Consider the following 24,712-nt stretch of genomic DNA (forward strand, 5'->3'; position numbering starts at 1 on the left):
AAAAAATTACAAATATATTTTACCTTACCAAAAATTTCTCATTGATTTCCTGACTAATAAAACAAGAACAAGTCAACTCTGGTTATTAAGTATTGAGATAAGAAAGTTTGAAAATGACAGTGGTAAGTGATTTATGGCAACATGAATATTGCCACATGATGAAAGTTATGTTTTAACACTTTCTGCATTTATTTTTTCTATTTTTTTCCTAATTACTTTTTATGGCTCATGTTTTATTCCTATAACTTTTTTTTTTTTAACAAGTGGGCTGTCTCCCACCGAGGCAGGGTGACCCAAAAAGAAAATACTTTCATCATTCAACACTTTAACCTCACTCACACATAATCACTGCTTTTGCAGAGGTGCTTAGAACAACAGTTTAGAAGCATATACGTATAAAGATACACAACATATCCCTCCAAACTGCTAATATCCCAAACCCCTCCTTTAGAGTGCAGGCATTGTACTTCCCATTTCCAGGATTCAAGTCCGGCTATACAAAAATAACCGGTTTCCCTGAATCTCTTCACTAAATATTGCCCTGCTCACACTCCAACAGATCGTCAGGTCCCAAATACCATTTGTCTCCATTCACTCCTATCGAACACGCTCATGAATGCCTGCTGGAAGTCCAAGCCCCCCCCCCACAAAACCTCCCTTACCCCTTCCTTCCAACCTTTTCGAGGACGACCCCTACCCCACCTTCCTTCCCCTACAGATTTATACACTCTCCATGTCATTCTACTTTGATCCATTCTCTCTAAATGACCAAACCACCTCAACAACCCCTCTTCAGCCCTCTGACTAATACTTTTCTTAACTCCACACCTCCTAATTTCCACTCCAAATTTTCTGCATAATATTTACACCACACACTGCCCTTAGACAGGACATCTCCATTGCTTCCAACTGCCTCCTCGCTGCTGCATTCACAACCCAAGCTTCACACCCATATAAGAGTGTTGGTACTACTATACTTTCATACATTCCCTTCTTTGCCTCCATAGATAACGTTTTTTGTCTATACATATACCTCAATGCACCACTCACCTTTTTTCCCCTCATCAATTCTATGATTAACCTCATCCTTCGTAAATCCATCCGCCGACACGTCAACTCCCAAGTACAGGTGTCCCTCAACATTCGCGAGGGTTAGGGGATCAAGAGCCTCGCGAATGTTGAAAAACCGTGAATGTTTGGTGCCCCAATATATTGTAGGGAAATATAATACAATACTGCTTAACTTGTTGAGCCATGAACAATCATAAAATACATGAAAACGTCGTAAGTTGTACTAAATATATACATGTTATGCTTTAATAACATGTATGTTATTAAATACCACAGACTCCACCACTGCCTCCACCACTTCCTCAACCAATGCGAGTCCCTACTACCCTCCCTCCGACCCCCGCAACTGGCAGCCAACCCTCCCACCACTCAGTGTGGTGAGTGTTTTGTTTGTTCATTATTTGCTATTAAACTACAGTATAAATAATGTAAACACATTCATGACTGCATATTGGAATGGCTATTTGAACAGGTATTGGACAGTGACATCATGTGTTTACTCTTGAACACAGCAAAGAATCAAACATTTCTGCTACTGCTAATAATAACAATAATAATAATAATAATAATAATAATAATAATAATAATAATAATAATAATACGATATAATTGAAGAAGGAAATTGTACAAAAATACGAGGGAGTGGTTGACACATCGTCAGTGTGGCTTTGTTTATGCTGGAGTGGACATTAGTCTCCGTGCTCTTCCAAACATTTCACAATAATTCAGCGGTTGAGGCAGTGGTAGAGGCAGTGATAGAGGCAGTGATAGAGGCAGTGGGTGAGGCAGTGGTATTTACTAACATATACATATGTTATAAATAATAATAGTACATGTTAATATTAATAACATTTATAATAATAATAATAAATGTTATTCATAATGTACTATTATTATTTATAACATATATGTTAGTGAATATCACTGCCTCTATCGCTGCCTCTACCACTGCCTCTATCACTGCCTCTACCACTGCCTCTACCACTGCCTCTACCACTGCCTCTACCACTGCCTCTTCCACTGCCTCTACCACTGCCTCTACCACTGCCTCTATCATTGCCTCTACCACTGCCTCTATCACTGCCTCTACCACTGCCTCTACCACTGCCTCTATCACTGCCTCTATCGCTGCCTCTACCACTGCCTCTATCACTGCCTCTACCACTGCCTCTATCACCTCTACCACTCCAGTCACACTCAATCTACAAGCACCAAACAATGAATTATTGTGAAATGTTTGGAAGAGCACGGAGACTAATGTTCACTCCAGCATAAACAAAGCCACACTGACGATGTGTCAACCACTCCCTCGTATTTTTGTACAATTTCTTTCTTCAATTATATCGTATTATTATTATTATTATTATTATTATTATTATTATTATTATTATTACTATTGTTATTATTAGCAGTAGCAGAAATGTTTGATTCTTTGCTGTGTTCAAGAGTAAACACATGATGTCACCATCCAATACCTGTCCAAATAGCCATTCCAATATGCAGTCATGAATGTGTTTACATTATTTATACTGTAGTTTAATAGCAAATAATGAACAAACAAAACACTCACCGCACTGAGTGGTGGGAGGGCTGGCTGCCAGTTGTGGGGGTCGGAGGGAGGGCAGTAGGGACTTGCAGGTGGCGGGAAACTTGAATATGATTTGGCGGCTGGGAATTTGGTGGCTGGGAATTTGGCGGTTGGGAATTCGCGAATGTGTGAAGCCCGCGAAAGCTGAAAACGTGAATGTTAAGGGAGACCTGTATCTGAAAACATTCACTTCTTCCACACTCCTCCCCAATTTGATATCCAATTTTTCTTTATCTAAATCATTTGATACCCTCATCATCTTACACTTTTCTATGTTCACTTTCAACTTTCTACCTTTACACACATTCCCAAACTCATCCACTAACCTTTGCAATTTTTCTTTAGAATCTCCCATAAGCACAGTATCATCAGTAAAAAGCAACTGTGTCAATTTCCATTTTGTATTTGATTCCCCATAATTTAATCCCACACCTCTGCCGAACACCCTAGCATTTACTTCTTTTACAACTCCATCTATGAATATATTAAACAACCATGGTGACATTACACATCCCTGTCTAAGACCTACTTTTACTGGAAAGTAGTCTCCCTCTCTTCTACACACCCTAACCTGAGCCTCACTATCCTCATAAAAACTCTTTACCGCCTTTAGTAACTTACCACCTATTCCATATGCTTGCAACATCTGCCACATTGCTCCCCTATCCACTGTCATATGCCTTTTCTAAATCCACAAATGCAATGAAAACTTCCCTACCTTTATCTAAATACTGTTCACATATATACTTCAATGTAAACACTTGATCTACACATCCCCTACTTTCTAAAACCTCCTTGCTCATCCGCAATCCTACATTCTGTCTTACCTCTAATTCTTTCAATTATAACCCTACTGTACACTTTTCCTGGTATACTAAGTAAACTTATTCCTATATAATTTTTACAATCTCTTTTGTCCCCCTTCCCTTTATAATAAAGGTACTATACATGCTCTCTGCCAATCACTAGGTATCTTCCCCTCTTTCATACATTTATTAAACAAAAATACCAACCACTCCAACACTATCCCCCCCCCCTCCGCTTTTAACATTTCTGTCATGATCCCGTCAATTCCTGCTGCTTTACCCCTTTTCATTCTACATAATGCCTCGTGCACCTCCCCCACACTCACATCCTGCTCCTCTTCACTCCTAAAAGATGGTATACCTCCCTGGCCAGTGCATGAAATTACCGCTTCCCTTTCTTCGTTGACATTTAACCCTTTCAGGGTCCGTCCCGTAGATCTACGGCTTTACGTTCAGGGTCCAAACCGTAGATCTACGTCATGAGCTCAGCTCACTCTGATAAACTGAGTGGTACATCTGGGCCTAGATATGAGAGAATACATCTATGTGGTATGTGTGCACCATATAAAACAGATCCTGCAACACACTGTGTATAATGAGAGAAAAAAAAATTAAATCATGATTTTTCGATTAAAACAGCGACTTTGCAGTGTTTTTTCGTATGTTTTTTTATAGTTGTATTTGCGATTTCTTGGTCTCATTTGATAGAATGGAAGACATATTACAGAAATAGAGATAATATTGATTGGTTTTAGCACTGGAAATGGCTTGAAACTGAGCTCAAAGTAGCAGAAATGTTAAATTTTTGTCGATATTCAAGAGTAAACAAACGACCTCACACGTCTAATACACGCCAGCTGGTGGGTCTAATATGCATTCACAAATATGGTGATATTTATACAATTATTACAGTATTGCATAACAGTAAATCTTCTATTTTTTGGTGTGAATATTATTATTATAATCAAAAAGAAGCGCTAAGCCACAGGGCTATACAGCTTGGTGTGAATAAAAATTCATTATGTGAATAAAAAAACAAAATGAAATTTATTTGTAAAGCCTCAAAACGTAACTAATGAACAGAGGAAATGTTAGTTTAGTTCCAGGAATACCTACATTGTTTATTCTGGACCCTATTTTGAAATTGGAATATTTTGAACTTTGTGTTAAATTGGCCAAATTAACAATTTCCGATCACTTTAATTTGTAGTTGAAACAGTTGACTTGGCGATTTCTTGTGCTCAATCGATAGAATAGAAGTAATACTAGTGAAATAGCTAAGAATTTGGTTGACTGGAATAATGTAATTGGCCTAAAATGGGAGTCAAAGTCGGCAAAATCGCCGATTCGTAAATATCGCTGACACATCAAAATTCGCGAGAGCATAATTTCGTCAATTTTCCATCAAATTTCGTACTTTTTGTTTTATTAAATTCACAAAAAGATTCTCTGCCATTTCATAAGAAAAAATAACAAATTTTTTTTTTTTAAATTCTTGGACACTGGGGCACCACTTCAGATTTGGGCCTTGGACCCTGAAGGGGTTAAAAGTTCCTCAAAATATTCTCGCCATCTACCCAAAACCTTCTCCCCATCTACTAACTCCTATACTCTGTTTTAAACTGACAAATCCATTCGTTCTCTAGGCTCTAAACTTGTTTAACTCGCTCCAAATTTTTTTCTTATTTTCATTAAAATTTCTTGACAGTGCCTCTCCCACTATCATCTGCTCTCCTTTTGCACTCTCTCACCACTCTCTTCACCTTTCTCTTACTCTCCATATACTCTACTCTTCTTGTAACACTTCTGCTTTATAAAAACCTCTCATAAGCTAACTTTCTTTTTTATCACACCCTTTACTTCATCATTCCACCAATCACTCCTCTTTCCTCCAGCACCCACCCTCCTATAACCACAAACTTCTGCCCCATGTTCTAATACTGCATTTTTAAAACTATTCCAACCCTCTTCATGCCCCCACTACTCATACTTACACCAGCCCACCTTTCTGCCAATAGTTGCTTATATCTCACCCGAACTTCCTCCTCCCTTAGTTTATACACTTTCACCTCCCTCTTGCTTGTTGCCATATTCCTCTTTTCCCATCTACCTCTTACTCTAACTGTAGCTACAACTAAATAATGATCCGATATATCAGTTGCCCCTCTATAAACGTGTACATTCTGGAGCCTACCCATCAACCTTTTATCCACCAATACATAATCTAACAAACTACTTTCATTACGTGCTATATCATACCTTGTACAGTGGACCCCCGCATACCGATTTTAATCCGTGCAAGAGGGGTCATTGTTATGCGAAATAATCGGTATGTGAATGAATTTTCCCCATAAGAAATAATGGAAATCAAATTAATCCGTGCAAGAGACCCAAAAGTATGAAAAAAAAAAATTTTTTTACCACATGAAATGTTAATCTTAATACACACAAACTGAAAAAGGCATGCACACTTACATGACACTTACTTTTATTGAAGATCTGGTGATGATTGATGGGATGGGAGGAGGGGAGAGAGAGTGTAAGTGTTTAGAAGGAGAATCCCCTTCCATTAAGACTTGAGGTGTCGAGTCCTTTTCTGGGGTTACTTCCCTTCTTCTTTTAATGCCACTAGGACCAGCTTCAGAGTCACTGGACTTCTTTCGCACAACATATCTGTCCATAGTGGCCTGTACCTCTCGTTCCTTTATGACTTCCCTAAAGTGTTTCACAACATTGTCAGTGTAATAATCACCAGCACGGCTTGCAATAGCTGTGTGAGGGTGATACTCATCCATAAAGGTTTGCACTTTCAGCCACATTGCACAGATTTCCTTAATCTTTGTAGTAGGCAACTTCTTCAATTTCTCTCTCCCCTCCTCTGAACCAGTTTTCTCAGGTCTGGCCTCTTGCTCTTGAAGTTGATCTATCAGCTCATCAGTGGTTAGTTCTTCATTGTCCTCCTCCACCAACTCTTCCACATCCTCCCCACTAACCTCCAACCCCAAGGACTTTCCCAATGCCACAATGGATTCCTCAACTGGCATAATCCTCTCAGGGTTAGCCTCAAACCCTTCAAAATCCCTTTTGTCTACACATTCTGGCCACAGTTTCTTCCAAGCAGAGTTCAAGGTCTTCTTAGTCACTCCCTCCCAAGCCTTACCTATAAGGTTTACACAATTGAGGATATTAAAGTGCTCTCTCCAAAACTCTCTTAGAGTCAATTAAGTTTCTGAGGTCACTACAAAGCACCTTTCAAACAGAGCTTTTGTGTACAGTTTCTTGAAGTTTGCAATAACCTGCTGGTCCATGGGCTGCAGGAGAGGAGTGGTATTAGGAGGCAAAAACTTCACCTTAATGAATTTCATGTCCCCATAAAGTCGCTCTGCCACGTCTGTAGGATGACCAGGGGCATTGTCTAACATCAGGAGGCACTTAAGTTCTAATTTCTTTTCAGTTAGGTAATCTTTCACATTGGGGGCAAATGCATGGTGTAACAAGTCATAGAAAAAGTCCCTAGTGACCCATGCCTTACTGTTTGCCCTCCACAGCACACACAAATTCTCCTTGAGGACATTCTTTTGCCTGAACGGTCTGGGAGTTTCAGAGTGATACACTAATAAAGGCTTAACTTTGCAATCACCAGTAGCATTGGAACACATCAACAAAGTAAGCCTGTCTTTCATAGGCTTATGTCCTGGGAGTGCCTTTTCCTCCTGAGTAATGTAGGTCCTGCTTGGCATTTTCTTCCAAAACAGGCCTGTTTCATCACAATTAAACACTTGTTCAGGTTTCAGTCCTTCAGTCTCTATGTACTTCTTGAATTCCTGCACATATTTTTCAGCCGCTTTGTGGTCCGAACTGGCAGCCTCACCATGCCTTATCACACTATGTATGCCACTACGCTTCTTAAATCTCTCAAACCAACCTTTGCTGGCCTTAAATTCACTCACATCAGCACTAGTTGCAGGCATTTTTTTAATTAAATCCTCATGCAACTTCCTAGCCTTTTTGCTTATGATCGCTTGAGAGACGCTATCTCCTGCTAGCTGTTTTTCATTTATCCACACCAATAAGAGTCTCTCAACATCTTCCATCACTTGCGATCTTTGTTTCGAAAACACAGTTAAACCTTTGGCAAGAACAGCTTCCTTGATTGCCTTTCTGGTGCCCACAATAGTAGCGATGGTTGATTGGGGTTTCTTGTACAACCTGACCAGGTTGGCAATACGCACTCCACTTTCATACTTATCAATGATCTCTTTCTTCATTTCTATTGGAATTCTCACCCTTATTGGTGTAGGGTTGGCACTAGAAGCTTTCTTGGGGCCCATGGTCACTTATTTTCCAGAAACAGCACCGAAAACACTGTAATAATACGAAATATTCCGATTGTATGCTTGGATGTTACCGCGGAGGCTGGCTGGTAAACAATGGCACGGGCGGCACATGTGAGGCTGGCTGAGGGCGCACATTGGACGCGTCTCGGACGAAAATCGGTGAGCGGGTTTTTAAGCGGTATGCGAGGCAAAATTTTTGCGATTAAAGCAAGCGGTATGCGGATTAATCGTTATGTGGTGCCATCGGTATGCGGGGGTCCACTGTATATTTATTTATCCTCTTCTTCATAAAATATGTATTACTTATTACCAAACCTCTTTCTACACATAGCTCAATTAAAGGCTCCATTTTTATTTACCCCTGGCACCCCAAATTTACCTACTACTCCCTCCACAACATTTTTACGCACTTTAGTATTGAAATCCGCAACCACCATTACTCTCACACTTGGTTCAAAACTCCCCACGCATTCACTCAACATTTCCCAAAATCTCTCTCTCTCCTCTACACTTCTCTCTTCTCCAGGTGCATATACACTTACTATAACCCACTTTTCATATCCAACCTTTATTTTACTCCACATAATCCTTGAATAAATACATTTATAGTCCCTCTTTTCCTACCATAACTTATCCTTCAACATTATTGCTACTCCTTTAGCTCTATTTGAAACCCCTGACCTAATGCCGTTTATTCCTCTCCACTGAAACTCTCCCACCCCCTTCAGCTTTGTTTCACTTAAAACCAGGACATCCAGCTTCCTCTCATTCATAACATCCACAATCATCTCTTTCTTATCATTTGCACAACATCCATGCACATTCAGGCTTCCCACTTTGACAATTTTCTTATTCTTTTTAGTAATTATTACAGGAAAAGGGTTTACTAGCCCATTATTCCCGGCATTTTAGTTGACTTTTACAACACGCATGGCTTACGGAGGAAAGATTCTTATTCCACTTCCCCATGGATATAAAAGGAAAAGTAATAAGACCAAGAACTATTAAGATAAAATTAAAGAAAACTCAGATGAGTGTGTATAAATAAACGTGTACATGTAAGTGTAGTGTGACCTAAGTGTAAGTAGAAGTAGCAAGATGTACCTGTAATCTTGCATATTTATGAGACAAACGACACCAGCAATCCTACCATCATGTAAAACAATTACAGGCTTTCGTTTCACACTCGCCTGGCAGGACAGTAGTACCCCCCTGGGTGGTTGCTGTCTACCAAATTACTACCTACGAACATATGCACATATCATATTTCACTTATATGTATTGTTCAATAACACTAAATGAATGTTAATGGCTGTACAGTTGAACCTCAGTACTCAAACAGCTCCGTACTCGAACAATTCAGTATTCGAATGCTTTGTTCGGTTTGTTTGCTCGGCACTACCAAACAAACACGACCTGCCAGAACTTTGCTGTAAAGTATTTTGTGTTTCTACACATTATGGTGATGTTTTTTATATTATTTGTATAAATAAGTTACCATGGGGCCTAAGAGGGTTAGTGATAACAGCCAACCAAAAAGAAAATTGGTTGGGAAAAATTCATTCTGTACTTGAACAGATCATCACTCGAACAGCCTTCTGGAACCAATTAAAGGTCAAGTGCCAAGGTTCCACTGTACTGGCCAATACAATGCCTTGCATGCAACAAATTTTTTTTATACTGTGCACACTTATGGTGCGGACCTGCTTTTGTTATGGTCCAGTCCTAAACAGGCCAACTGGGACCATTTTGTAGGCTCTAGAATTTTTATATAAATTTACGTCAACAGCATTTTCCCAATTGGCATAAAGTTACGTAACTGGAAGTTTCAGAGTTAATGAGAAATACTAAACACCATCTTTTAATTGTAATGAAGAGTATATAGCTACAAGTATGTGAATGTTACTGCATATGGAAAAATGTCAGTAACAATGAAATGTACATAAAATTTTGCCTACAGCTTGTCCATAATATTAAGATGGTAATTAAAATGGCCATGAGAGATGGGTGCTCCAGTGCAGGAATATACACCACAGTGTTAAGGACCATGATGCTGTCAAAACATTCTACATAATCTGCACTACAGAAAGGCAGGAAACAAATTATGGTATTGCTGGTAAGCAATAATTTATAAGACTTCAAAATTTTTAAGTTACCAACACGTATATGGACTTCAGTAAGGCTTTTGACAGGGTCCCACATCAGAGACTATTGAGGAAAATTAAAGCACAAGGAATAGGAGGAGAAATTTTTTCCTGGATAGAGGCATGGTTGACAAATAGGCAGCAGAGAGTTTGCATAAATGGGGAGAAATCAGAGTGGGGAAGCGTCACGAGAGGTGTTCCACAGGGGTCAGTGTTGGGCCCCCTGCTGTTCACAATCTACATAAACGACATAGATGAGGGCATAAAGAGCGACATCGGCAAGTTTGCCGATGACACCAAAATAGGCCGTCGAATTCATTCTGACGAGGACATTCGAGCACTCCAGGAAGATTTGAATAGACTGATGCAGTGGTCGGAGAAGTGGCAGATGCAGTTTAATATAGACAAATGCAAAGTTCTAAATGTTGGACAGGACAATAACTATGCCACATATAAACTAAATAATGTAGATCTTAATATTACGGATTGCGAAAAAGATTTAGGAGTTCTGGTTAGCAGTAATCTGAAACCAAGACAACAGTGCATAAGTGTTCGCAATAAAGCTAATAGAATCCTTGGCTTCATATCAAGAAGCATAAATAATAGGAGTCCTCAGGTTGAACATCAAAATGGTATACAATACCGACAGGTTGTTAGGTAAGACACATATGCAACAGTTAGACAACTTTATTCCGAAACGTTTCGCCTACACAGTAGGCTTCTTCAGTCGAATACAGAAAGTAGGCAGGAACAGTAGAGATGTGAAGACGATGTAATCAGTCCATCACCCTTAAAGTCGTAGAATTTGAGGTTGTCAGTCCCTCGGCCTGGAGAAGTTCAGTTCCATAGTCAGGTTGTTCTTCAACTCTATACATCCTTGGTTAGGCCTCATTTAGATTATGCTGCACAGTTTTGGTCACCGTATTACAGAATGGATATAAATTCTCTGGAAAACATACAGAGGAGGATGACAAAGTTGATCCCATGTATCAGAAACCTTCCCTATGAGGATAGACTAAGGGCCCTGAATCTACACTCTCTGGTAAGACGTAGAATTAGGGGGGATATGATTGAGGTGTATAAATGGAAGATACGAATAAATAAAGGGGATGTAAATAGTGTGCTGAAAATATCTAGCCTAGACAGGACTCGCAGCAATGGTTTTAAGTTGGAAAAATTCAGATTCAGGAAGGATATAGGAAAGTACTGGTTTGGTAATAGAGTTGTGGATGAGTGGAACAAACTCCCGAGTACAGTTATAGAGGCCAGAATGTTGTGTAGCTTTAAAAATAGGTTGGATAAATACATGAGTGGATGTGGGTGGGTGTGAGTTGGACCTGATAGCTTGTGCTACCAGGTCGGTTGCCGTGTTCCTCCCTTAAGTCAATGTGACCTGACCTGACTAGGTTGGGTGCATTGGCTTAAGCCGGTAGGAGACTTGGACCTGCCTCGCATGGGCCAGTAGGCCTGCTGCAGTGTTCCTTCGTTCTTATGTTCTTATGTTCTTATGTACAGTACATAACAATACACTAAATAGACAAAGGACAAAAATAAGGCCAAGCAGCAGATTATACTAACCACAGCATTTCTAAATACTCTGTCGATGTGTTGGTCTACTCTCCGAGAAATTATGTATTTATCTTCATCAAATCTGGAGAGAGAAGTGAAGCGAGTGAATATTACAGGGCGTTCCTACTTACATAAAAAAAACCTGTATGTTATATTAATGCTTATGCATACTGTATTTGAAGATAATTTGAATCATGTACATTTATAATGCATATAATTAATGAATACAGTGGACCCCCACCTTACGATATTAATCCAATCCTGAGAGCTCATCATAAGCCGAAATTATCGTAAGCCAAATTAATTTTCCCCATAAGAAATAATGGAAATCAAATTAATCCGTTCCTGACACCCCAAAGTATGAAAAAAAAAAAAAATTTACCACATGAAATATTAATTTTAATATACACAAACTGAAGAAGACATGCACAATTACTACTCTACTAAGAATAGAATACATGAAACTTATCTTTATTGAAAATCTGGTGATGATTGATGGGATGGGAGGAGGGGAGTGTGTGGAAGTTATTGTCTAGAAGGGGGAAGCCCCTTGACTTGAGGTAGCAAGTCCTTTTCTGGGGTTACTTCCCTTCTTTTAATGCCACTAGGACCAGCTTGAGAGTCACTGGACCTCTGTCGCACAACAAATCTGTCCAAAGAGCTCTGTACCTCCCGTTCCTTTAAGACTTTCCTAAAATGGGCCATAACATTGTCACTGTACAGGTTGCCAACACAGCTTGCAGTAGCTGTGTCCGGGCGATTTTCATCCGTAAAGGTTTGCAGTTCAACCCACTTTGCACACACTTCCTTAATCTTTGAAGTAGGCAACTTCCTCAATTTCTCTCTCCCCTCCTCTGAAGCAGTTTCCTCAGGTCTGGCCTCTTGCTGTTGAAGATGATCTTGCAGCTCATCAGTGGTTAGTTCTTCATTGTCCTCTTCCACCAACTCTTCCACAGCCTCCCCACTAACCTCCAACCCCAAGGAATTCCCCAATGCCACAATGGATTCCACAACTGGCACACACTTCTCAGGGTTAGCCCCAAACCCTTAAAAATCCCTTTCTTCTACACATTGTGGTCAGAGTTTCTTCCAAGCAGAGTTAAAGGCCCTCTTAGTCACTCCCTCCCAAGCCTTACCTATAAGGTTTACACAACTGAGGATACTAAAGTGATCTTTCCAAAACTCTCTTAGAGTCAATCGAGTGTCTGAGGTCACTTCAAAACACTTTTGAAACAGCTTTTGTGTAGAGTTTTTTGAAGTTTGAAATGACCTGCTGGTCCATGGGCTGCAGGAGAGGAGTGGTATTAGGAGGCAAAAACTTGACCTTAATGAAGCTCATGTCCCCAGAAAGTCGCTCTGCCAAGTTTGAAGGATGACCAGGAGCACTGTCTAATACCAGGAGGCACTGAAGGTCTAATTTCTTTTCCATTAGGTAATTTTTCACAGTGGGGGCAAATGCATGGTGTAACCAGTCATAGAAAAAGTCACTAGTGACCCATGCTTTACTGTTTGCCCTCCACAGCACACACAAATTAGCCTTGAGGACATTGTTTTGCCTGAATGCTCTGGGAGTTTCAGAGTGATACACCAATAAAGGCTTCACTTTGCAATCACCACTAGCACACATCAAAAGAGTAAGCCTGTCTTTCATAGGCTTATGTCCTGGGAGTGCCTTTTCCTCCTGAGTACTGTAGGTCCTGCTTGGCATTTTCTTCCAAAACAGGACTGTTTTGTCGCAATTAAACACCTGTTCAGGTTTCAATTCTCCACTGTCTATGTACTCCTTGAATTCCTTCACATATTTTTCAGCCGCTTTTTGGTCCGAACTGGCAGCCTCACCATGCCTTATCACACTATGTATGCCACTATGATTCTTAAATCTCTCAAACCAACGTTGCTGGCCTTAAATTCACTCGTCACCACTAGTTGCAGGCATTTTTCTAATTAAATCATCTTGCAACTTCCTAGCCTTTTCACATATGATCGCTTGAGAGATGCTATCTCCTGCTATCTGTTTTTCATTTATCCATGCCAATAACAGTCTCTCAACATCTTCTATCACTTGCAATCTCTGTTTCGAAAACAAACTTGCACCTTTTGCAAGAGCAGCTTCCTTGATTGCCGTTTTGTTGGCCAAGATAGTAGCGATGGTTGACTGGGGTTTGGTATACAACCTGGCCAGCTACGAGACACGCACTCCACTTTCGTACTTGGCAATTATCTCTTTCGTCATTTCCATAGTAATTTTCACCCATTTTGCCACAGGATTGGCACTAGAAGCTTTCTTGGGGCCCACAGTGACTTATTTTGCAGCTCTTCTTTCTTTCAACACACCGGCCGTATCCCACCGAGGCGGGGCGGCCCAAAAGGAAAAATGAAAGTTTCTCCTTTTACATTTAGTAATATATACAGAAGAGGTTACTAGCCCCTTGCTCCCGGCATTTTAGTTGCCTCTTACAATGCGCATGGCTTACGAAGGAAGAATTCTGTTCCACTTCCCCATGGAGATAAGAGGAAATAAACAAGAATAAGAACTAGAAAGAAAATAGAAGAAAATCCAGAGGGGTGTGTATATATGTGCTTGTACATGTATGTGTAGTGTGACCTAAGTGTAAGTAGAAGTAGCAAGACATACCTGAAATCTTGCATGTTCATGAGACAGAAAAAAGGACACCAGCAATCCTACCATCATGTAAAACAATTACAGGCTTTCGTTTTACACTCACTTGGCAGGACGGTAGTACCTCCCTGGGCAGTTGCTGTCTACCAACCTACTACCTATGTTATTTTGCAGTTACAAGCACTAAATACACTGTAATATGAAATGTACCGAATGTATGCTTAGATGCGACCGCACTGGCTGGCTTGTAAACACTGGCACCCACGGGGCAGCTGAGGCCACCCGTGCGACACGTCCCAGACGAATCACGTAAGGCGAGTTTTTTATCGCGAGGCGAGGCAAAATTTTTGCGTTCAAATGCTTCATAAGGCGGATTTAACGTAACGCGATCCGTTCGTAAGGCGGGGGTCCACTGTACTTTTTTATTACTAGACTATTCTAACAAGCATTAAATATCAGGAAAAAACTGAGCTGCATTATTCAAACAGTGATGTAGTGTTAAATATCTTATGAGCTATATTTCAACAATCTATAAAACACATATCATGAATAAACTCACGTGCCAGTAGAAAGCCCCTGAATAATTGCAGACAAACGTGAAGGCGGAGGACCCAGCAGGTTGCCCACACCCCTGGTTTTCTTCAGCTCTTCTTGTGTGTCTGCTATCCACTTCCCAACAGTAGCTAATTCTTCCATGCTCATACCTGTGCTTTCATATTTATGCTGAGGTGTAGATGCTGTTGACTTCTGTGATACATCTGTATCCCTGCATCTCATTGTAACCTTGGATGCATCACCTTGTGTATTTCCAATAGGTAAATCAAACAGTGGGTAATGGTGATCCACAGGAGACAAGGAGGAAGGTGGGGAAATAGATATTGGTCTATGAAGATCTGAAGTAGCTGCACAGAGAGGAGCTCTGGGAGAAGAAGGCACAGAATGGTGTTGAGATGAATCACTTGAAGATGAAGACCATGGTGTTGGACTTGCTAGAGCTACCTTTTCAAGAGGGGTATGCCAAGAATGATCCATCATGAGCTTTAGCCAGGAGACACTCCAGTACTAATAATTCTGGCAACTGGAGCAACATTGGTAGAAAAGAGAAGTGCTTAACAGGCACCTCCTGTCCTCTAGCCACACTATGATCGGGATGCCAAGGGCGTCTGAAACTTGGGTACCAGAGCACTGACTGTTGCTACAGGAAAACAAATAATTGAAAACATTATGAAAAAATAAAACAAAATTGTTAAAGAAAAAATATTTGCAGTTACAAACTAAATAACACTTAATTAAAATACACTAAATTCTGTACTTTTAGATAATATGTAATGATAACAGAAAACTAGTACAGGTCTCCAACATTCTCGAGGGTTAGGGCATCAAGAGCCTCGCGAATGTTGAAAAATCGTGAATGTTTGGTGCCCCAAAATATTGTAGGGAAATATAATACAATACTGCTTCCTTAACTTGTTGAACCATGAACAATCATAAAATACATGAAAACATTGTAAATTGTACTAAATACATACATGTTATGGTTTAATAATATGTATGTTATTAACCTTTTGACTGTCGCGGCCGTATATATACGTCTTACGAGGTACAGTGTTCGACGTATATATACTCATAAATTCTAGAGGCTTCAAATCAAGCAGGAGAAAGCTGGTAGGCCCACATGTGAGAGAATGGGTCTGTGTGGTCAGTGTGCACCATATAAAAAAAATCCTGGAGCACGCAGTGCATAATGAGAAAAAAAAAACTCCGACCGTTTTTATTAATTAAAATGCCGACTTTGTGGTCTATTTTCGTATAGAATTTATGGTTGTATTCTCGTTTTCTTGGTCTCATGTGATAGAATGGAAAACATATTATAGAAATTGAGGTGATTTTGATTTTACTATAAAAAGAACCTGGAAATGGAGCTCAAAGTAGGGGAAATGTTTGATTTTTGCCAATGTTCAAAAGTAAACAAATGATGTCATTGTCTAATAAATGTCCAACTAGCCATTCTAATATGCAGTCATGAATGGGTTGATATTATTTATACAAATATTACAGTATTGCAGTAGTCTGCATAATAGTAAGTCTTCTATTTTTTGTTTTAATAAAAATTCAAAATAGAAAGCAAGAGTAATATCAGAGGGGCCTGGAGACATGACTGATGAACAAAGAAAATGTTATTTTAGAGCCAGGAATGTCTGCATTGCTCATTCTAGACCTTATTTTGAAATTGTCATATTTTTTAATTTTCGTGAAATTGGCCAAATTGCAAATTTCTGACCACATTATTGGGTAGTTGAAATCAGTAAATGGGGAGTTTCTTGTACTTAATCGATAGAAAAAATGGAGTTCTAAAGAAATAGCTATGAGTTTGGGCGACTGGAACAATGGAATTAGCCGAAAATAGGGCTCAAAGTGGGCGAAATCGCCGATTTGTAAACAGCGCCGAGGTCGCTAACTTCACGAGAGCATAATTCCGTCAGTTTTCCATCAAATTTCGTTTTTTTTTTATGTCATTACAATCGGGAAAAGATTCTCTATCATTTCATAAGAAAAATTTTTTTTTTTTTTTTAAATTTTGCGACAACAGGAGACACCTCAGGATTGGGGGCTGCGACAGTCAAAGGGTTAATATCGAAGGTCGGGGGACCACTGTACTCTATTAGCCTATTCTTAGTATGCAATTTGGCATTTTTCCATATCCAGCAGTCCTGCTATACAGCAGCCTATGTCTGCTTCATTGGGGACTTCAATAGGATGCTAAAAAATGTTTCTTTATACAGGTCTCCCTCCACATTCGCGAGTCCCTTCTACCCTCCCTCCGACCCCGCAACTGGCAGCCAGCCCTCCCACCACTCAGTGTGGCGAGTGTTTTGTTTGTTCATTATTTGCTATTAAACTACAGAATAAATAATGTAAACACATTCATGACTGCATATTGGAATGGCTATTTGGACAGGTATTGGACGGTGACATCATGCGTTTACTCTTGAACACAGCAAAGAATCAAACATTTCTGCTACTGCTAATAATAATAATAATAATAATAATAATAATAATAATAATAATAATAAATGCGATAGAATTAAAGAAGGAAATTGTACAAAAGTACGAGGGAGTGGTTGACACATCGTCAGTGTGGCTTTGTTTATGCTGGAGTGAGCATTAGTCTCCGTGCTCTTCCAAACATTTCACAATAATTCACTGTTTGGTGCTTGTAGATTGAGTGTGACTGGAGTGGTAAAGGCAGTGGTTGAGGCAGTGGGTGAGGCAGCGGTCGAGGCGCTGGAAGAGGCAGCGGTCGAGGCGCTGGTAGAGGCAGCGGTCGAGGCGCTGGTAGAGGCAGCGGTCGAGGCGCTGGTAGAGGCAGCGGTCGAGGCGCTGGTAGAGGCAGCGGTTGAGGCAATGGTATTTAATAACATGTTATAAATAATAATACATATTAACATTTATTATTATTATAATTATTATTAACATGTATGTTATTAAATACTACTGCCTCAACCACTGCCTCATCCGCTGTCTCACCTGCTGCCTCACCCACTGCCTCAACCGCTGTCTCACCCACTGCCTCAACTGCTGCCTCGCTCACTGCCTCACCCACTGCCTCGCCTGCTTCCTCAACCACTCCAGTCACACTCAATCTACAAGCACCAAACATAATGAATTATTGTGAAATGTTTGGAAGAGCACGGAGACTAATGCTCACTCCAGCATAAACAAAGCCACACTGACGATGTGTCAACCACTCCCTCGCATTTTTGTACAATTTCCTTCTTCAATTCTATCGCATTTATTATTATTATTATTATTACTATTGTTATTATTAGCAGTAGCAGAAATGTTTGATTCTTTGCTGTGTTCAAGAGTAAACACAATGTCACCATCCAATACCTGTCCAAATAGCCATTCCAATATGCAGTCATGAATGGGTTTACATTATTTATACTGGAGTTTAATAGCAAATAATGAACAAACAAAACACTCGCCACACTGGTGGGAGGGCTGGCTGCCAGTTGCAGGGGTCGGAGGGAGGGTAGTAGGGACTCGCAGGTGGCGGGAAACTTATATATGATTTGGCGGCTGGGAATTTGGCAGTTGGGAATTCGCGAATGTGTGAAGCCCGCGAAAGTTGAAAACGCGAATGTTGAGGGGGACCTGTAATCATTGCAAATTTAAGTAACAAAACATATTGTACTAAAGTACAGTCATCCGTACAAATTTTGACTTGTACATAATTAAACATTATTGACCAATTTTATTTACTTGTAAACTATGATCAGAATTTATTTGCAATCTAAATATTTTTTCCACCTTATCTGTCAATACTTTATAGTAAACTCATGAGCTAAGCAGCTGCACACCAATGTATTTTTAGTACAGATACCATCCGACTTACGACCGGGTTCGGTTCCGAGAAACCAGTCATAAGTTGAAATGGACGTAAGTCGAACTTTACTACTGAATATCAACATCACATTTTTGTAATGACTATTTTATTGTTTTATTTTGGTATTTCATGTTTTACTTTACTTTTTATGCTGTTAGTACTGTATTTTATACTGTAAGGTTTAGGATAAACACTGTACAACATAAACAGTTGTTTATTTCCCAGAAATTTGGCATAGAAAACAAGGTCATACGTCGAATGGTCATATGTCGAGCAGGTCGAAAGTCGGATGGTAGGTGTATTCAGTAATTTAGTTTTAGTTTAAATCTGCCAAAAATTCTATGCACACTATGGGCTCCTCAAATTATTATAATAAAAAAAGCGCTAAGCCACAAGCGCTATACAGCGGCTCCTCACAAAACTGTATCACTTGTACTGGTATCTTTTTTTTTTTTAATTAAAGTACTGTGTTATTACTGGTTATTATTACAGTGGTCCCTCAATCGTCCAGCCTGAAAGTCGTCCATTTCGGAAATAGTCCCATTATTTCGTCTAAACATTGGCTCGCAAATGGTCCATTAACTCGCTAATTATCCTTCGTCCGAGACGCATACTCATGCTCTGAGCCACCTGGGCCTGCCTTCCCAGCAAGTGTGCCATTGTTTACCAGTGAGCGACGGTCCCCTCACTTGCTCCTACGAAATATTTCATAATATTCCATTGATTTTAGTGCTTGCAGGTGCTAAATAAGCTACCATGGCTCCAAAGAAAGCTTCTAGTGCCAGCCCTTTGGTAAAGAATGTGAGAAACACATAATTTATGAAAAAGTTTGTAGAAAAATACAAAGGTGGTGGTGGTAGAGTGGAAGCAGTTGTGATAGTGGTTGATGGTGGTAGAGGGTGGTAGTGATGGTGGTAACAGTTGTAATAGTGGTAGAAGGTGGTAGTGATGGTGGTAGAGGGTGCCTTCTTTAGTGATTCAGCGATTCTACCAACTCCTCCAATGTTGCTGGAGTTATATAGGGCTACAGAAAACACCACCGCCTCAGCTGCTGCTCCACCATTATGGACGGCTTACTCTCAGTGGCCCTTATATACCTAACAACAACACAACACCTCTCGTGACATATGTAATGACTTATTTTATTCATTCAAGAGTATATTCCATGTTTCTATTTTATTAATATTGTTTATGTCATTAGTTGAATTGTGATAGATAAATAAGCCGTAGAGTTGATATTAGTGTCATATTCTCCACCAATAAACTTGCCATCCCTCCCTCACACAAACAAGTCTTCAATAAGAACATAAGAAAGGAGGAACACTGCAGTAGGCCTGCTGGCCCATACTAGGCTGGTCCTTCACAAATCCAACCCACTAACAGAACAAATGCTACCCAAGCAATAAACTCAGGTGCAAGTCCGACTCAAATCCAACCCCTCTCACTCGTGTATTTATCCAACCTAAATTTGAAACTACCTAAGCCATAGCTTTTAGAACATAAGAAAGGAGGAACACTGCAGTAGGCCTGTTGGCCCATACTAGGCCAGTCCTTCACAAATCCAACCCGCTAACAGAACAAATGCTACCCAAGCAATAAGCTCAGGTGCAAGTTTGACTCAAATCCAACCCCTCTCACTCATGTATTTATCCAACGTAAATTTGAAACTACCCAATGTTTTAGCTTTGATCACCCTACTAGGCAGACCGTTCCACTCATCAACTACCCCTATTACCAATGTTCATTTATACATTTTATTAGTGCTTTACATTTGGCATTTTCTGCATGTAAATCTATATTTATGCTAGGGAAGTGACCCCTGAAGTGACCTAGAGTCCTTATGGAGGGGGATTCCCCTTCCAAACAATAACCTCTCTTCCCTCTCTCCTCCTCCCTGTCTTCCATTCATCAACAACAGCCTTCAATAAAGGTAACTCATGTTGAATGTTCATTCTTTTGTGCATGTAAATCTATCTTTTAGGTAAAAAAAAAAAAAAAAAAAAAAAATTGTTGTTGATACTTCTGGGTGTCTGGAACGAACTAATTGGATTTACATTATTTCTTATGGGAAAAATTGATTCAAAAATTGTCTATTTCGATAATAGTCCCACTTCCAGGAATGGATTAAGGATGATAATTGAGGGACCACTGTATTATTATTATTATTATTATTATTATTATTATTATTATTATTATTATTATTATAAATACTTAAAGGAAAATTAAGCCCCAAGGATTAGGTAAAGTTCTGTCAACAATGACAAATAATTTTCTAAAAGTTCAAACTTTGGATACTGAACTAACTTACAGCGGCAGCAGTGACAACATCAATGGCTGCTCCCATATCTTTGCTGTCCCTTGGCCCAACCTAAGCTCCAATTATGGCTTAAATGCTTGTACTGCTGCACTAACCCATATGGAACCAATAATGACCCCAAAAAACTGTTAGTGATGTAGACAAGCTGACCATTTACGACTAAAAGAGGACTGTCCAGCATACCAAACACCAGCATGCTACCAAACGTAACACCAGCCAAGCAACGGTTACAACTACAGTAGCTCTATATCAACTGCGCTAGCATTCTCATGGGAAGGAAAAATAGAAGAAACACAAAGATGTACGTCAAAACTCCTAGAAAACTGTTACCCATAATGTCTATCCTGAAGGACGCCAGCGCATCATCCACCCCCCCTCACCCCCACCCGGACCAACAACAACAACAACAACAACAATGGTGGATGACTCCAAGCTTTCTCTGTATTCAGTCAACATTCATCCTCACCCACATCTCACACCCAAGCTGACTTCTCTTTCACAACTATGGTAAACACTCGACACCTCTTCACCCCAAATGACATCGACTACAACTCAACACCCAAAGGTATAGCCCAGGTATGCAGTCTTCAACAACGACTACACCACTGATCAAATTCTACAGGAAAATACAGTGGTACCCCGAATTTCGGTAGTAATTCATTCCAGAAAGATATTCTAGTGCTGTTACCGAAAGAATTTGTTCCCATAAGGAATAATGTAAATTAGATTAGTCTGTTTCAGACCCCCAAAATACACTTACAAAAATACACTTACATAATTGTTCGAGTTGGGAGCTGTTTGAAATTCGAGGTACCGCTGTGTAGTATGCTGATGCGGCAAAATGAAACCTACGAAAAACTGACTGCGGATCTAAAGTACTCGCTATTCACCCAAAACATGAGGATTAGCATCCCAGAGTGCCATCTAATGACAAAACTCAAGGATTAGTGAACTAGAAGACAAACTGACAATCTTAACAAATACCACTAAGCTACACACAAACCTGCAAACAACTGCAGCCACAGATCCCTTCAACATCAAGGAACCTTCCTTGAGGGGTGTGATTAACAGTAATTGATTCTCATTTACTTAGCCACATAAGGTGCTAAATCAGGTGTGAAAGTGTTATATTCTCTTTGTTTTATTTTTAATATTCAGTAGCTCCTTTATTTTCAGCTTTACAATAATTATCTTAGTCCATATATTCATATTTGTCAGTGGTTAACAGTAAATGTTTTTTATTTTTTTTGATAACTGCAAAGGTTTATTTCACTATGTGCCTCTTATGAATGCAAATATCGATCCTGATACCAGCCTCTTATTGAACTGCACAAGTAATCTTAACAGTAATTGCCATTACTACACTGCTAGTCAGGCTAAAAGTCTACTCAGTGCCAGCAAGGACATTACAGTTTTCAACTATCATGTTAGATCATTGAGTAAACACTATGATGACCTCCTTGCATTACTGAAGTCTCTAAATGCTACTATAACTCATTATTCTTACTGAAACCTGACTCAAACAAGATTTGACAGACATATTTATCATACCTGATTACACAGTCATACAAATCTGCAGGCCAGGAAAGATTGGTCGTGGTTTACAGCGTCCTAATAATGTAACGAGACATTAAAAACCCATAAAACACACTCCCACCTAGTTTCTCATCCTCATATCTGACAGACAAGGATGTCAGCCACAGCACCGTGTCTTCCTTTGCAGATGACACCTGAATCTGCATGACAGTGTCTTCCATTGCAGACACAAGGCTCCAGGCGGACATCAACCAAATCTTTCAATGGGCTGCAGAAAACAATATGAAGTTCAACGATGAGAAATTTCAATTACTCCGATATGGTAAACACGAGGAAATTAAATCTTCATCAGAGTACAAAACAAATTCTGGCCACAAAATAGAGCGAAAAACTGTCAAAGACCTGGGAGTGATCATGTCAGAGGATCTCACCTTCAAGGACCATAACATTGTATCAATCGCAGCTGCTAGAAAAATGACAGGATGGATAATGAGAACCTTCAAAACTAGTGATGCCAAGCTCATGATGACACTCTTCAGGTCGCTTGTTCTATCTAGGCTGGAATATTGCTTCACACTAACAGCACCTTTCAAGGCAGGTGAAATTGCTGACCTAGAAAATGTACAGAGAACCTTCATGGCGCGCATAACGGAGATAAAATACCTCAATTACTGGGAGCGCTTGAAGTTCCTGAACCTGTACTCCCTGGAACACAGGCGGGAGAGATACATGATTATATACACTTGGAAAATCCTAGAGGGACTAGTACTGAACTTGCACACAAAAATCACTCACAACGAAAGCAAAAGACTCAGAAGAGGAAGCAACATTCCCCCCAATGAAAAGCTGAGGTGTCACTAGCACGTTAAGAGATAACACAATAAGTGTCAGGGGCCCAAGACTGTTCAACTGCCTCCCAGCATACATAAAGAGGATTACCAATAGACCCCTGGCTGTCTTCAAGCAGGCACTGGACAAGCACCTAAAGTCGGTACCTGACCAGCCGGGCTGTGGCTTGTACATTGGATTGCATGCAGTCAGCAGTAACAGCCTAGTCGATCAGGCTCTTATCCACCATGAGGCCTGGTCACAGACTGGGCAGCGGGGGCATTGACCCCCAGAGCTCTCTCCAGGTAAACTGGGGACTGTAATAAGCCCTTACCTGTCCTCTGGAATATTGGCAAAAATCAAATATATTCGCTAATTTGAGCACAATTTCAACCTACTTCCAGTCTGGAAACTAACCAGAATCATCTCTATTTCAGTAGTATGTCTTCCATTCTATCAAATGATACCAAGTAACAACCAATAAAACCATAAAAACATTCGAGAAAAGCTGCAATTTTAAACCAAACACGGTCACAGTTTTGTTTATCCCTCCATGCACTATGTCAGCAGGATTTTTTTATACTGTGCACACTCACTGCACAGACCCAGTCTCTTATATCAAAGTCAAAATTTACCGTTCACATCTTATCTGAGTGAGCCGAGCTCTTGACGTAGAACTATGCCAGGGAAACACTGGGCATGTTTCCTTATACCTGCTGTCCCTGTTCACCTAGCAATAAGTAGGTACCTGGGTGTTAGTTGACTAGTGTGGGTGGCATCCTGGAGGGCAAAACTGAAGGACCACAATGGAAATAAGACAGACAGTCCTCGATGACGCACTGACTTTCTTGGGTTATCCTGGGTAACTAACTCTCCCCCAGGTTGAAAATCCAAACAAATCTTCTCGCGGAAAAGTGCCCTGCTGAATGGCACTCCATTAATGTGCTCGTTGAGCAAAACAAGATGATAATCATCTTGTTTTTGATATTCAAGCAAACATACCACCAAGATAAAGGTACAAGGACCCCATTGGAAATAAGTCACTTCGTCTGACTTTCTTTTGGGTTATCCTAGGTAATTTACAAACATGTTAATAGGTATGATAATTGTACTTAAGTGTACCTGTATGTAATTAAACTTACAGTTGTTGTGGACCTCTCTCTAGGGCCACAGAGTTGATGTCGTATTGTTGTTATTATTATTGGGGTTCGAGTTGTAGAAGGCCACCAAAGGTAAAGCCATATTGAGCCCTGCCTCCCAGGAGTCCCATGAAAAAAAAAATATTGCCCAATTTTCGATGGGAACTAAAAAGTAAACAAAGTTTCTCCGGAAGGACAAAAGAAAACCAAAATTTTCCAAGTTAGATCAGGCAGACCTTAGGTCTGAACACCGGAAGAGCCAGGCGTCTCACTCCCTGAGTAAGAATAAAAAGGCACGATACCATGACTGTAACAATACACAAATAATTCGCACATAAGAGAATTAAACTAATAACGATGTTTCGAT

At 40.0% G+C, this 24,712-nt stretch overlaps 1 protein-coding gene across 1 annotated transcript in view; it reads right to left on the minus strand.

Annotated features, from left to right (window-relative positions):
- The window catches only part of LOC128691420 (ras guanine nucleotide exchange factor Y), a 112,837-nt gene extending 88,383 nt beyond the window's left edge, over positions 1-24,454 (minus strand). The window contains exons 1-3 of the mRNA XM_053780290.2: positions 24,349-24,454; positions 14,695-15,330; positions 11,525-11,597 (exon numbers count right to left, since the gene is read on the minus strand). Coding sequence (XP_053636265.1) covers positions 11,525-11,597; positions 14,695-15,170 — 549 coding nt within the window. The 5' untranslated portion in view covers positions 15,171-15,330; positions 24,349-24,454. The remainder of the gene's footprint in view (positions 1-11,524; positions 11,598-14,694; positions 15,331-24,348) is intronic.
- Positions 24,455-24,712: the final 258 nt, after the last annotated feature.

Source organism: Cherax quadricarinatus, chromosome 36 (genome assembly GCF_038502225.1).
Source record: "Cherax quadricarinatus isolate ZL_2023a chromosome 36, ASM3850222v1, whole genome shotgun sequence".
Classification (NCBI taxonomy): domain Eukaryota; kingdom Metazoa; phylum Arthropoda; class Malacostraca; order Decapoda; family Parastacidae; genus Cherax; species Cherax quadricarinatus.